At 46.8% G+C, this 14,103-nt stretch overlaps 1 protein-coding gene across 3 annotated transcripts in view; it reads right to left on the bottom strand.

Annotated features, from left to right (window-relative positions):
* Positions 1-1,241: 1,241 nt before the first annotated feature.
* The window catches only part of LKAAEAR1 (LKAAEAR motif containing 1), a 29,982-nt gene continuing 17,120 nt past the window's right edge, over positions 1,242-14,103 (bottom strand). For all 3 annotated transcript variants that reach the window (XM_053250075.1, XM_053250074.1, XM_053250076.1), the window contains 2 exons: positions 10,775-10,897; positions 1,242-5,309 (listed from right to left, as the gene is read on the bottom strand). In XM_053250075.1, the coding sequence (XP_053106050.1) occupies positions 5,247-5,309; positions 10,775-10,897 (186 nt within the window). In that variant the 3' untranslated portion in view covers positions 1,242-5,246. The remainder of the gene's footprint in view (positions 5,310-10,774; positions 10,898-14,103) is intronic.

The following is a 14,103-nucleotide window of genomic DNA, read 5'->3' on the forward strand; positions in this document are numbered from 1 at the left end:
TCATCCAAAACTGCCTGGAGCTGAGAGGCCACCACCTGCTCAATCACTTTGCCCAACCACGGAAGATTAGAAACAGGTCTGTAATTAGCTCACTACTGACTTGTAGTTACAGACCTGTAGGTTTAGTTACAGTTTAGTCCAGTCCTAAAGTAGGGGCATAGCAGAGATAAAACCAGGGGCATAGTGAGGGGGTCTGTGGGCCGTGTTAACTTCATGGGCAGCCTCCCCTCTCCCCACGGTGCCCCCCAGTGGCGGTGCATGTGATCCCACCCACACGCACTCCACTCACACAGCTCCACCCAGCCTCCATTCATCCGGGCTCCCAGCTGCCAGAAAGAGGATGGCCAGAGCCAGGCCAGCCACCAAAGGAGGTGGCCAGTGGCTGCTGGAGACCTGGCCAGGGGGAGCTTGGCAGTGTTGGAAGTGAAAGACTCTGCGCTGTCTCATGTCTCAATGACAGAGGGGGACAGATTAATGAGTCAGAGGGCTAGAGGGGTCAAGACATTGGTCATCCCTTCTCTACTGCTCTGACGCTATCTCTTTGATATGTAGATTGCTACTCTCAGGGACTTCCTTCCTTCCTGCCTCTTCCTCTTCCCTTTTCTTCTCCCTTGCAACACACATGCTCCTCTCTCCCTGCACCATGTGTGCAGAGATGCAGAAACCATCCCTCTGCATCCAGCTAGCTAGCTAGATTAGAGATCCTATCTCTCCACTTTACTATCTAGAATGGAGTTCACCAATAAAGACTCCTTATATTGATTTGAAACTATGAACTGGCTCCAGGTTTCTTCTACTCTCAGCAGACACGCATGCCTAGGCAGACTCCGCTGTGTCGTGCCTCAGTGCACTCTGCTGTAATAGAAGGGTATCTCTGACCAGAGAGAATTCCCAACAGGCAGCTTCTCCAGACACTCCACAGCTCCCCGGTACAGGGGACGGCGGGTTCTTTGAACCCATGCACTCTATTACAGCTCTGCCCTTGGACTGAACAAACAGGAGAACAGGACTGTAGTCTGCATTGCCTTGCTGTACTTTCTTCAATTAATTCTTAATGTTGTTAATTGTAGCCCACTTCCTGATCTGTGATTGTTTCAGCTCTCCGTTCTCCGGATTCTACCCCCTAGCACCTTTACAAGTTCAGCCTGGTTGCAACAGCACAGATGACGACCCTTTTACTTCTGTACCCATGCCATCCGAGAAACAGATATAAAATAACATGGAAGTCACACCGCCTGAGCTGGTTCCTTGTTCTTTTTATTGGATTACAGTCAGTCTACAGAGTCTTATCTTCACATATGCAAAACTAACCTTTACAAACGAGAGGCGTGACAGGTGTTTGAGCTCCTACAATCTCTTTAGGTCAAGAAAGAGCTCATTGCAGAGAATACAGATTAGCCACAGGTATGGGATTAGCCACAGGTATGCTTTAGAGAATTAAATATATAGCTAATAGATATACACTATGTTTTTAATGAAAATAGCCATCTTTTGGTTTCATAGCTTTATCATCAACATGGACTGGAATCCCCACTCCAACATACTGTACATAACCGAATACCAAAAGTAAGAGAAACCCTCACCTTTTTACAACTCAGTATTAAACTACACAACTCATATATTTGTTTACCATATCAAGTAAAACCTGGCATGACCACCCTTCATAGGATACTGCTTTATATACTCATGTGCTAAGACAACTGCCATGTTGTGGTGACTAGTTTCACACTAGGACTGGGGAGATCTGAGTTCAAAACTTCTCTCAGCCTTGAAACTCGCTTCTAGAAGGAAAAAGGGGAACAACATATCATACACTGCCATTTCCTGCTGAGCTTATCCAGAGTTTAGGGCATGCTTGCTTGCTTTGGGTGCAAGACATCCTGGGTTCAGTTCCAAGATAAGCCCATGCACCGGGAGAAAAAGAGGCCACACCTCTTAGAAAACCCCTGGGCTAGCCTAACATTGGCCTCGTTCACACAATCATTTGAATCTAGCTTTAATGTGGGTTATCTCTATTAGCATGGTTGTGTGAACCCATGCCAAGGTGGGACTCTCAGATTCAACTTGGGCCATAAATCACCTTGGCATGGATCCACACAATCACGCTAATGGTGATAACCCACATTAAAGCTGAACACTCAGTATATGAGTGCTGTTTTTTGTTGTGGCTGCTCTGTATTCTATGGTCTAATGGTGTATGTTTTTTAAACTTTTAATTCAGTTTGTATTTTTATATCCCAATTTAATATTTGCACTGTTTAACTGTTTAATAGTTTTATATTGATTCACATGTTTTGTCAACCGCCTTGAGATTGTTTTAATGAAAGGTGGTAGAAAAATCTAATAAATTAGATAGACAGACAGACAGACAGATATAGAGAGTGAGAGAGCAAGTGAGTGAGCAAGCAAGCATTGGATAATTGTGAGGACCGAGCCATTCTCTATTCCAAGAATTTCTCAAGGTGGCAGAGATCTCTCGTAGCCTCACTACCTGAGCTACATTCTGGTGGAGATTGTAGCAAAGTCCTTGCCCTCGTGGAGTGTAGACCTCTCGCTCCTATGTTTTGCAACCCCCTTTAGTTTGTGTTTAGCAAAATGTTGCAGGCAAAGCCTTGGAAGCCTTGCACAGTTTCACAGTGATTGGACAGACCCTGGAGTGCCCGTGTGTGTCCCTGGGAAGTCTAATTCAAAGGAGGAGTCGGAGTTGGAGTCGGCCTGCCTGGGTGCTTTCCAGATTACACCCTGCAATTGGGTCATGACAAATCTCGGAAGTGTGTTTCCACACTTCCTGTGTTGTGACACGCAGTCCCTTCACTGACAGCAGGGTGCTGCTCATATTTCTAATGCTTTGTTTTGAATTTAATCACTACGATATAGTGCTATGATGTCATATATCCAGTGTAAAGAAGTTGCTGGTTTTTTTCGGGTTATTAGTTTCCACGAGACTGCTCCCCCTGCTGTTTACGTTTTGAAAGCGATTTGCCTGAATGGAAGCATTTTGCTGCTGTTGAGCAGCTAAGCTGGAAAGCACCCTGGTGGAACTGGAAGAGTCAGCACTCAATCTGCCTTGACTCCTGGAGTAGTCCACAAGGAGCTGCTAGCTGAGGCTAGTTAGCTTCTTTATTATCTTTGGCTTAATGCATGGCATTGACACTACTCTCTCCTCCCACTCCTCTTCAGACCCAGGCCTTTACCCCTTTGGTAAAATAAACCCCCTTTTGATTTTGTAACTGCTGGCCTGCGTCTGGTGTGTCTAATCCTAAAAGCCCCCACGGCTCAGCTGCTCTGGGCACTTTGGTGTAAAAAAAGGGGGGTAGTTTTGGGGCACCCAAAGGGGGGCAGTTTTGGGGCACCAAAAGGGGGGTAGTTTTGGGGCACTGTCAGGTGGGCTGTTGCAGAGATGTCAGGGATTGGACCTGGGACCTTCCAAATGCAAAGCATACACTCTGGGCTGTGGGCCCTCCTCAAGGTGTGCCCCCTCCCCTCCTTCTGGGACACAGGTTTATCTGGGTCTAGCTGCTCCTGGTTTCAGGCTCCCAATCACTAACATGCTTTAAGAATTCAATTTAACTTCTTTAACTGCTATGAATCAGGCAAGGAGTTTAAGGGGGACAAGGCTGAGCTCCAGCATCCATTCTAAGCCTTGAGTGGATGTTGACAATGTGCGTACAGGGTTTACCCATAGGGCTGCTGATCTACCACAATTTGTGTTCTCACAGGCATGCAGATTCCGCATCCTGTTCAGGACCGTGGGTGGGCGGACGGGGTCACAGGTGTTGAGATATTCGAGTGTAAATGCAGAGTGATTTCAAAAGGAGGGGAGGGTGGGGAGACCGTGGGCTGACATGAATGCCTGCACAGCACGAAGCTTGCTACAGCAAAATGAACACTTCTTGCCCTATTTATTAATATTATTTAAAGGATGTATATCCCGCCCCTTCAGAGCACGACTGCTCGGGGTGGCTTACAACATTAATAAAACAGACACAATATAAAATACAATACAGAATAAAAATTAATAAGGTTAAAAAACCAACAACTAAAACACCAGGCTAAAACCACCATCAAAACAACAAATTTTTAAAAAGGGAAATTATAAGTTATCAATGAAAAACTAAACACTAAGAAACCTACCAGATAAAAGCAGAGTATAAAATATTTAAAAGCCTCTCCAAAAGGATACATCTCCAGTTGTTTCTTTAAAACGCTGAGGGAGGGAGCATGGCAAAGCTCTTCCAGGAAGGCATTCCAAGGTTGAGGGACCACAACCGAAAAGGCCCAGTCTCTAGTTCCCGCCAGCTGGGTCTCCATTAGTGGTGGGGCCATGAGCAGGGCCCCGAGATGCTGAACAGAGGGACCAGGCAGGTCCATACGGGCGAATGCGGTCCGACAGGTATTTATTGTCTTGAGAAGCAGTGAGGGACAGAACAAAACAATCTATTCCTTGGTAAATGTGCCAGCAAAATGTTTCTAGGAGTGGGAATGACTCACAAATCAATTTACTCACTAGTTGGTGTAGCAAAGGGCCTTGAAGCATAGGAGACAATATCCCTCGGGATGTATGGCTGGCCATTGCAGCAGTGCTGGTACCTCTTTACTCAGGCACTGCTGAATTTCCTGGGGCAAAGGCTTGAAATAGAGCCTCTGTGGGATCCTCCCCTCTATGCAGAATGTACCAGCTGTTTCTGGCATGTTTAAACATATTAGAAACATGTTCTAAGCCAAGCATTCTGAACTGTGACTCTCCAGATGTTGTTGGGCTACAACTCCTATAACTCCCAACCACAATAGCTGATCTAACAACATCTGGAGAGCCGCGGTTGGGAACCCCTGTTCTAAGCCATTGGCCAGTGTCTGGGATGATGGGAGTTGTAGTCCAACACATCTGGAGAGTCATGGCTGAGAACTCCTCCTCTTACAATGGAACAGAAAGTACTTTAAAGTGGCATCTTGTTTGTCCTCACACAACAACCCTGTGCGGTAGGTTAGGCTGAAAAAAACCACCTGCCTGACTGGTTCACCTTAGTGGACCCCATATCTCTTATCTCCAGGTACAACACTCCATGCACAGCATCAGATGTACATCTGAAATGGAGCTCTGCAATGTGTGTATGTAGCCACTGATAAGAATCCACATTTATTGAACAGCATTAACTTTGCTAAATTGCAGCCTTCCAGAGATGCATTCTCTGGTGGGCCTCTTATCATATCCTGTTCTCTGTATGCTGCATGGTTCTATGCTGGGTTCAAGGCCTTCGGATAAAAATCTCGCCATTTTCATCCTCCAGGATCTCTTCAATTCGACCCCTCTGAAAAACAAAGGAAAAAATTAAGGAAGGCTCCGGATGGCAATTCAGTGCTCAGAAATGTTCAGGAAAAGAAGCCCAAGATCAGGAGAGCTGGTCTTGCGGTAGCAAGCACAAATTATCCCCTTCACTAAGCAGAGTTTAACTTGGTTTGCATTTGGATGGGTGACTACATGTGGACACTGTTTGCTAAGATCTTCTTAGGAGATGGGGCCATAGCTTAGAGGTAGAGTAACTGCATTACTTGCAGGAGGTCCCAGGTTCAGTCCCTGGTAGCATCTCAGGGTAGGGCTGGGAAAGATTCCTGCCTGAAACCCTGGAGAGCTTCTGCCAGACAGTGTAGACAAATACTGAGCTAGACGGACCAAGGGTCTGACTCAGTAGAAGGCAGCTTCCCAGGTTCCTTACCAGGATGTGGGACGATAATTTCAGGGAATGGAAAAGTTGCAAAGGAAGCAAATGCTACAGAATATCATATGAAAATGGCTTCCAGCAGAGTATTCAAAACACGGTTGCTTCTGCTATTCAGGTCTGCAGGATGCTTTCTAACAATTCGCAATTCTTAGAACAGTGATATATTAAATTACTGAGGGTATTCTCACGATCATGGGATAGCAGGGAGCTTAGCCCGCTTTCCAGTCATCGTGAGAACTAGCAGACTTGCAGGCGAGTCTGGTGGTTCCCTGGTGGCTAGCCCGCCAAAGTAGTCCTCCTCCGCTTCCTGGGCTTCCTGATCGTGTATTGCTGCTGCGCAGCTCCGCACCACAGCAGCATATGAGGAGAGCCCTGGCCGGGAGGCTGCATACAGCTTCTCAGGCTCAGGGGCCTCTCCAGTATGCCCTGTGGGCTTGTACGGAGCATCCTGGAACTTCCAGGGGCCATGTGGCCTCCGATCCCTGCAGCCCCCGCTGGCTCCATGATGGATCCGGCAGTTGTGTGGGTGGCTGATCCGGCTGTCCAGGCTGCTGCCTTGATTGTCTGCAGGGAGAGTGGGCTTAGCTCTCCCCACAGAACCCCCTCCGGTGGGTCTCACTAATCGTGAGACTCACCTCATTATATTATTATTATGTTGCAAGAGCCAAACTATATGCTGGCCAGATACCTCTGGGCATCCAGAAAGCAGGTGTGATGATGATTGGTCCACCGCCCAAGCAACAATACTCAAAACTACCCAGGGGGTTATGATGAATAATAGAGAAAACATATATACTTTTCTGCAAGGGTGCACTCATAGTAGCTTCCATTAAATCCATATAGCAATATATCAAGCTATATAGCAACAATTCAGTTAAAACCACAATTCCATTAATAGCCATAATGGCTGACATACAGAGCAGCAAGAGAGCAGCCTATCAGAGCTTCCCAATTGCACTGGTGCAGCGGGGAAGCGGCAATTTCTGACCCCTTCCCCTTCCCCAGGAAGCCTTCTGTGCCACCCAGAAATATGTCCCCGAGGGCTGTGCCTCCCTGCTGCAGTTAGTTGGGAAGTTCTGTTGGAGAGACTCTCTCTCTCTCTCTCTCCACTGATGCATCTTTGCTCTGTGTGTCAGCCCTTATCAACAACATTCAAAAACATGATAGATTATCACTGAAATAATCTAGCGTTAGCATATAAACTGGCCGAGACATAAATTCCAGTTAAGTTAAACTATCTAGGACAGAAATGTTAACAATGAAATACATGATATGAATACAACACTAGCTGCAAGCCTGTTTTTATGCCTCTCTGCCTAATTTACCATAAGAGCAAGATGAACTACTTCCTTAACCCTTTTCTACACCAGTCTAGAGAGATTCATGTTCTCAGGGCCAATTCTAAATAATTAACCTACAGTGGGTAGAACAATTCACCTAGGGTGGCCTTCCACTCAGGTTCTGCAGCTCGCCCCATCAGGGTGCTCTTTCTAATAAGCTCAGGGTTTTCTTTAATGTGCAATCAAGATAAAAAAAGTACAGCTCCAAAAAAAAAAAAAGAAAAAAGAAAAAGAAAAAGAAATAAAGACATTGATGTTCTTAAAAAAACCTCTGCAGCTCAGAAATTCAAGTCATGAAGAAGTTGTGTGATGTTCAGCAGTGTAAAAAAATGACTGCTAACAAGAAAAGGCCTAAACTCTGCTAGTCAAGTGTACCCATTTATCCTTGCCCTGCCAAAGACACTTTTGTGCAGTCTCTGCTGTTACTCCCCTCAGAGTCTTGACCAATGAATATAATGCTCTTCTGCAAGAGTGCTTTCAAATTCCCAGTTCTGAAGATTTCCTCCCCTTCACCACCCTGTGTAGGCTTCTAAATGCCATGGAATGTGACTTTAGGCAACAAAGGATGCATGCACATTCAAGGAAAATGAACAGGTGTTTGTACAAATTATACCCACATACTATTGTGCAGTACTGAATTTTCATTTAGGAAAAGCCCTGTGTTATCATGGGCCCCACCACGTGTCACAGACTGGTCTTGACCAGCCCCGTGATCTTAAGCTCTACTGATGCCACCAAGTAGACATGTGCATTTTTTCAGGCTGTGTCTACTAAAACAGCCTTCCTAACCTCTGTCTCATTCAGAGTTAGGTAGGGTGGAAAGTCTTCATCGTCAGGGGATTTGGTGCGGGATGTTATCAGTATGCTGATGACACCCAGATCTACTTCTCCATGTCAACATCATCAGGAGATGGCATAACCTCCCTAAATGCCTGCCTGGAAGCAGTAATGGGCTGGATGAGGGAGAATAAACTCAGATTGAATCCAGATAAGACAGAGGTACTTATTGTGTGGGGTCAGAACTCCAGAGACGGTTTTGATCTACCTGTTCTAGATGGGGTCACACTTCCCCAAAAATAACAGGTACATTGTCTGAGAGTACTTCTGGACCCACACTTCTCTCTGGTATCTCAGGCTGAGGCAGTGGCCAGAGGGGCTTTCTATCAGCTTCAGCTGATATGCCAGCTGCATCCGTTTCTTGAGATGAACGACCACAAAACAGTGGTACATATGCTGGTAACCTCCAGACTTGAATTCTGCAATGCACTCTATATGGGGCTGCCTTTGTATGTAGTCCGGAAACTCCAGTTGGTAGAGAATGCGGCAGCCAGGTTGGTCTCTGGGTCATCTTGGAGAGACCACATTACTCCTTTACTGATGGAGCTACATTGGCTGCCAATAGGCTTCTGGACAAAATACAAAGTACTAGTTATAATGTATAAAGCCCTAAACGGCTTGGGCCCTGGGTCTTCTTCATTATGATCCCCACCACCCACTGAGGTCATCTGGAGAGGTCCGCCTCCCATTGCTGCCAGCTCGTCTGGTGGCCACAAGGGGATGGGCCTTCTCGGTTGCTGCCCCGAGACTGTGAAATGCACTCCCTACTGAAATACGATCCTCCCTATCTCTGACAATTTTTAAAAAGGATTTGAAAAGCTACCTCTTCACCCAAGCTTTTTCAGCTTTTTAAATTGATTAGGTTTTAATCTGTGTTTGATTTAAAATTGTTTAAATTACTTTAAGTTTTTGTGTATGTTTTTAACTTGTTTTTATGTTATTGTTAACTGCCCAGAGATGGAAGTTTGGGGCAGTGTACACATTAGATAGATAGATAGATAGATAGATAGATAGATAGATAGATAAGCAAATAAATAAATAAATGTGGAATGGGGAAACAGGCAGCAGCTACACATTTTTAACTTCAAAACAGAAAACTTTAAAATAGTTCAATTCAAAACAATTGTTCTTGTGCGAAACAGCAACCAAATGAGTATGAGGAAGCAATAAGATAGGAGCAAAACACATCCAACCTATCCTGCACAAATACTGGGCCCTCACTCAGAGTCCTTAGCAAGATTCCTCTTGTAATCACCCCTGCAGCAAGCCTGGCTTGTCTCTGGCTCAGCCTCAGGTCGTGCTCTTCCTTCCCAGTTCTGGGGGCTCAATCCCAGACTGCTCCTTCAGCTGCTTTGGGAGTGATTCAGTCCTCCAGAGAGCCGCCACCACTCTCTGGAGTCCCAGTGATTTTTCAGCTCTCTTTGCAGCACCAGCTCTGATTTTCTCTGACAGCAACTTGCACTCCTTAAACTCCTTCACTTGAACTCTCTTCAGCTCCCCAACTTGCACACTAAAACTCTGCTGAAGGCAGCCTCCTTATATTCTCTTTCCCCCCCAAACAAACCAATCAAAACAAACCTCTCTTCTCTCCAAAATTAAGCCAATTCTTCTCCCTCTAAAACCAAACTGCAGAAGAGGAGCTGTCAAATTTTGACTCCTGCACAGCTTTTTAACTTAGCGAGTAAGCAAAGCAATTGCAGTACAGAAATCTTACATACTAAAAGAGGAGGTTCAGGCCTCATTCCGTCACACCTTGTACAAACTGCTCCTCTTCATGCCATGAGAGCCCCCAAATGCTAAGAGAGGAGTTGCTCCCCATGCTTTTTCTCTGACTTCATCCCTGCACCTAATAGCCATCCATAGCTCCATCCACCATGATGGGAAATCCTCAACTGGGCAAATGCCCAGGATTGGGAATTTCCCTCTTCTGCCCACACCGCTCAGTTACAGCCAGGGTGGGGCCCAGGAGTGGCTGCCAGAACCGAAGCAGCTGCAGCTCATTTTCCACCCCTCCAGCTCGTCCGCACAGGCTGCTACTGCTTATTTAACCCTTTCCGAAGGTCAACTAAGTAGGGACATTAAAAGATCTAGGGCTTGGGCCACAGTCCCCCTTTGACTATTAAACTCAGTCCTACCCCCCACCCAATAATAATTATGTCCGTTTTAAAAAGGTTTCTAATATTATGATACAGCAACGATGAAGATGGAAGCAGCAGAGGGTTGGGTGAGGCTGGGAGCTTTCTCGCATGCTCCGTGCACTTGCCTCCACTGCTGCATTCCCTTTCTGGAAGAGGTCGTGGCAGAGGGAGTGGCTGATAGGATTTCGAGCTTTGTGAGCAATTCATTGGGGGCCTGTGCCCCATGGGTCACTCCATAATGATTTGTTTTTATTTATTAATGTTTATATCCCACTCTTCCTCCAAGGAGTCCAGAGCATTGTACATGGTTATATTCATCCTCACAACAACCCTGTGAGGTAGGTTAGGCTGAGAGATGGGTGACTGGCCCAGAGTCACCCAATGAGTTTCTTGGCTGGGTGGGAATTTGAACTCAGGTCTCCCCAGTCCTAGTCCACTCTAACCACTACACCACACTAGCTCGTAGATGCCCCTGCATCTAAGCCAGGGGGTATCTCCGTGTCATTAGTATAAAAGCAGCAGAAGAGTCCTTGCTTCTCAGGACATAAGACACAGCCCTCCACTGACCATCCGATGATGTGCGTTCTTACAGTCACTCACACTGGGAGAGGAGTGCGTCTGGGGCTGCTTCCCTTTCCGTGCCTTTGCGTCCAGCTCCTCCTTTTGGAACCAGACACACTGAGAGAAGATACGTGGAAGGAACTGCTTTGCAGGAAAATGTGTGCACAACCTACATTACCTGAACGGTATCCATGCAGTCCACTAGCCTAGCAAGATTCTTCCTGGGCGGGAGGAAAACTTCCAGTCTCACAGCACCTTTAGCAGTCCTCTGGAAGGAAATCAGGAAGTTGATCTCTTGTGCCTGGGATTGAAACAACAAAACAGATGTAGGAGACCATTAATAAGAACTGTCCTGCTGGATCCGGCCACAAGACCACCTAATCCAGTATTTTGTTCCCCATAATCTCCAGACAGATGCTTCTGGGAAGCTGACAAACAGAGCATGAAGACTGGGCATCCCAGCTATTGTTTGACCACAGCAACTAGTATTCAAAGGTAGATTGCTTATGTACGTGGAAGCCTCATTTTAGCTTTCATGGCAAAAAGCCAATGATCAACCTGTCCTCCTCCATGAATTTGTCTAATCCCTTTTTAAATCCATCTAACTCAGTGGCTGTTATGGCTTCTTGTGATAATGAACTCTTTAATTATATGTTGTGTGTGGGACTTCTTCCTTTGGTCTGTTGTGAACTTACTGCCCATCTGTTTCACTAGGTAGGCCCAGTGTCAACTTAGAGTCTGAAATTCAAGTGAACATCTCTTTTGTTTTCATTTTAGCAGCTGCAGAGGTGCACTTAGGTAATTTTGGAGCCTGGACCGAAGGGCCTTTGGAGCCCCACCCTCCACGGCTGCAAGTTAAACATCATCCCGCTGCACTCACACATACACACCCCATGACACACACACAGGTTTTTGAGGGCACAGACAGCAACTGAACTCACAGGAATGTAAGAATACAAAACAGGTATATTGATGCAAAAATGCACTAGCAGAAACATTTCAACATGCAACTTAACATATTCCCATCCCACAGATGCTCCCCAGACCCGCTTTTGTCTCTAAAGCACCTGGTGCAGGTCACAGTCTCACTCAGGCACCCAGCACAGCGCAGGCCGATGGCACGGTGTGGTGACCATACCACCCAGAGTCCCCAGGGGTTGTGGAGGTCCTGGACTTTGGCCCCAGAGTCCAGGGGTAAGAGCACCTCTGCTGCCAAATGTAGAATCTCATAAGCTGTTTATATATCAAATACAGATGCCACCCTTTATGCCCAGCTTAAAATGCCACTGCATGTCAGCTGTAAAATGCTTTGAGATACTATTGCATGTTAACTGTTCTCACACTGTCAAAGATCAACTGTCAAATATAAGAAGAACAGCCCTACTGGATCATGCCCAAGGCCGTTCAGTCCAGCATCCTGTTTCATACAGTGGCCCACCAGATGCCTCTGAGAAGCCCACAGGCAAGACGTGAGGGCATGCCCTCTCTCCTGCTGTTGCTCCCTTGCAACTTGTATTTAGAGGCATCTTGCCTCTGAGGCTGGAGGTGACCTATAGCAGTCACCATTGATAGACCTGTCCTCCATTTGTCTAAACCCCTTTTAAAGCCATCCAAGCTGGTGGCCACTGGCCATCACCACATCCCTTGGCAGAGAATCCCATAGATTAATTACGCGCAGTGTGAAAAAGTACTTCCTTTTGTCGGTCCTTCAGCCTTCAGTTTCATGGGATGACCCCTGGTTCTAGCATTGTGAGAGAGGGAGAAAAAAATTCTCTCTGTCTACTCTTTCTACACCATGCACAGAGGCGTAACTAGGGAAAACAGCGTCCGGGGCAAGCACTGAAATGGCGCCCCCGGCCCCCCCGCCCCCCCAACATACTACATTATACGTAGGTTTTTCCTCACAAGCGCCCGCCGCCGCCAAGCCAGGCCACTGACTGGCCGCCAGGTGCCAGCAAAGCAATGGGGGGGGGGCGCGGGCAGCGTGGAAGGGACCTCTCGTGGGGGAGGGGGCGCCAACGCACTCCCTTGACTGCTGCAGCGCTGCTGCACTGAGCAGGAAACATTTGTATTAACTTAAAATTAAAAAAAAATTAAAAAAATATTTTTTGTCATGGCGGCGCCCCCCACGTGACCAGAAAAGATGGTGCCCGGGGCACGTGCCCCCCCTGCCCCCTATAGTTACGCCTCTGACCATGCATAATTGTATATGCCTTGAGCATGTCTCCCCATAGTCGCCTCTTTCCCCAGATGCTGTAGCCTTGTCTTATAAGGAGGTTGCTCTAGGCCCCTGATCATCCTGGTTGCCCTCTTCTGCAAATAGCATTGGATATCATATCCTAACATCAAACGCTTGGTGAATATATGGAGGGTATTTGTTGTATTCTGTCTAGTGATCTTTTGTGTTCTGTTGTTTGGACGTTTGTCCCAGTGGGGATCTTGGAGAGAGGGAGGGAGGGGAAGGAGAAGGAGAATGTGGGTTTGTTGCTGAATAAAATCCCAGTTAAATCAACCAAAGATTACTTTGTGTTTATGAGGGAAGCAGCCATAAAAATATTCACTACCAAAACTTAGGGAATTCCAAAGGCAACTTTTGGGAACAAAGCTGTTTCACTTCTAGTATGCAGATGAAATTGAGAAAGGCAGGCAGCCAGCAGAAATGTAAGCTGAGCCCACATTTTCAGTGCAGGTGGATTTTGTGGCGGGGGTGGAAGTTCCATGACCTCTTCCCCGCTCTTCTTGTTTGCCATATCTTTGCTACTTGTCAAAAACACAGCCAAGTCTGAGTGGCTGATTTCACACATTAAGGAAGCCAAATCAGAGTGAGGGCAGTGTTGGAACCCTCACTCTGGAGTAGCCAAAGTGGGGAGGGCAGTGCCAAATGACCACAAGGAGCACGGCAACCCTTAATGCTGATATTACAGCTGCTAGCACAACAAGCAAACGTAGACAGCTGCCTCATACTGAGTCAACCATTAATGCACCTAGCTCAGGATTGCCTACTCTGACTGGCAGCAGCTCTCCAGGGTTGCAGACACGGGCTCCTTCTTAACCCTACCTGGAGATGTCTGGGATGGAGCCTGGGACCTTCTGCATGCAAAGCAGGTATCTTACCCCTGTGTGATGGCTTGATCCCAACTAAGCTAAGTTCAGGAGGAATGGGTTGCCCTAGCTCTGTAGAGGGGCATCTACTTTGCACGTAGAAAATCCCAGGTTCAAATCCTGCCATCTCCAGGCAGGGATAGGAAGAGTTGCTGCCAGTCGGTGGCAGAGTTAGCCTAAAGCCAAGTGTTAACAAGGTCACAATCCCTGAAAAGCCGTTTGTTTTGCTTGGAATCTGCGTCTTTGTACAGATGAAGCTGTTCTTGCCAAGCCTTGGGAAGCCTGCAAAAGGCAGGCCTTGTTTATTGCAAACCAAAGGTCCTCTGGAGATATTTTGTCTTGCTGGCCAGAACCGTCCCAAGTTTGTGGGAGGCAGGCGGGGGTTGTGTGGTAGCGTCAGCAAAA

The sequence above is a fragment of the Hemicordylus capensis genome, chromosome 4 (assembly GCF_027244095.1).
Source record: "Hemicordylus capensis ecotype Gifberg chromosome 4, rHemCap1.1.pri, whole genome shotgun sequence".
NCBI classification, from domain to species: Eukaryota; Metazoa; Chordata; class Lepidosauria; order Squamata; family Cordylidae; genus Hemicordylus; species Hemicordylus capensis.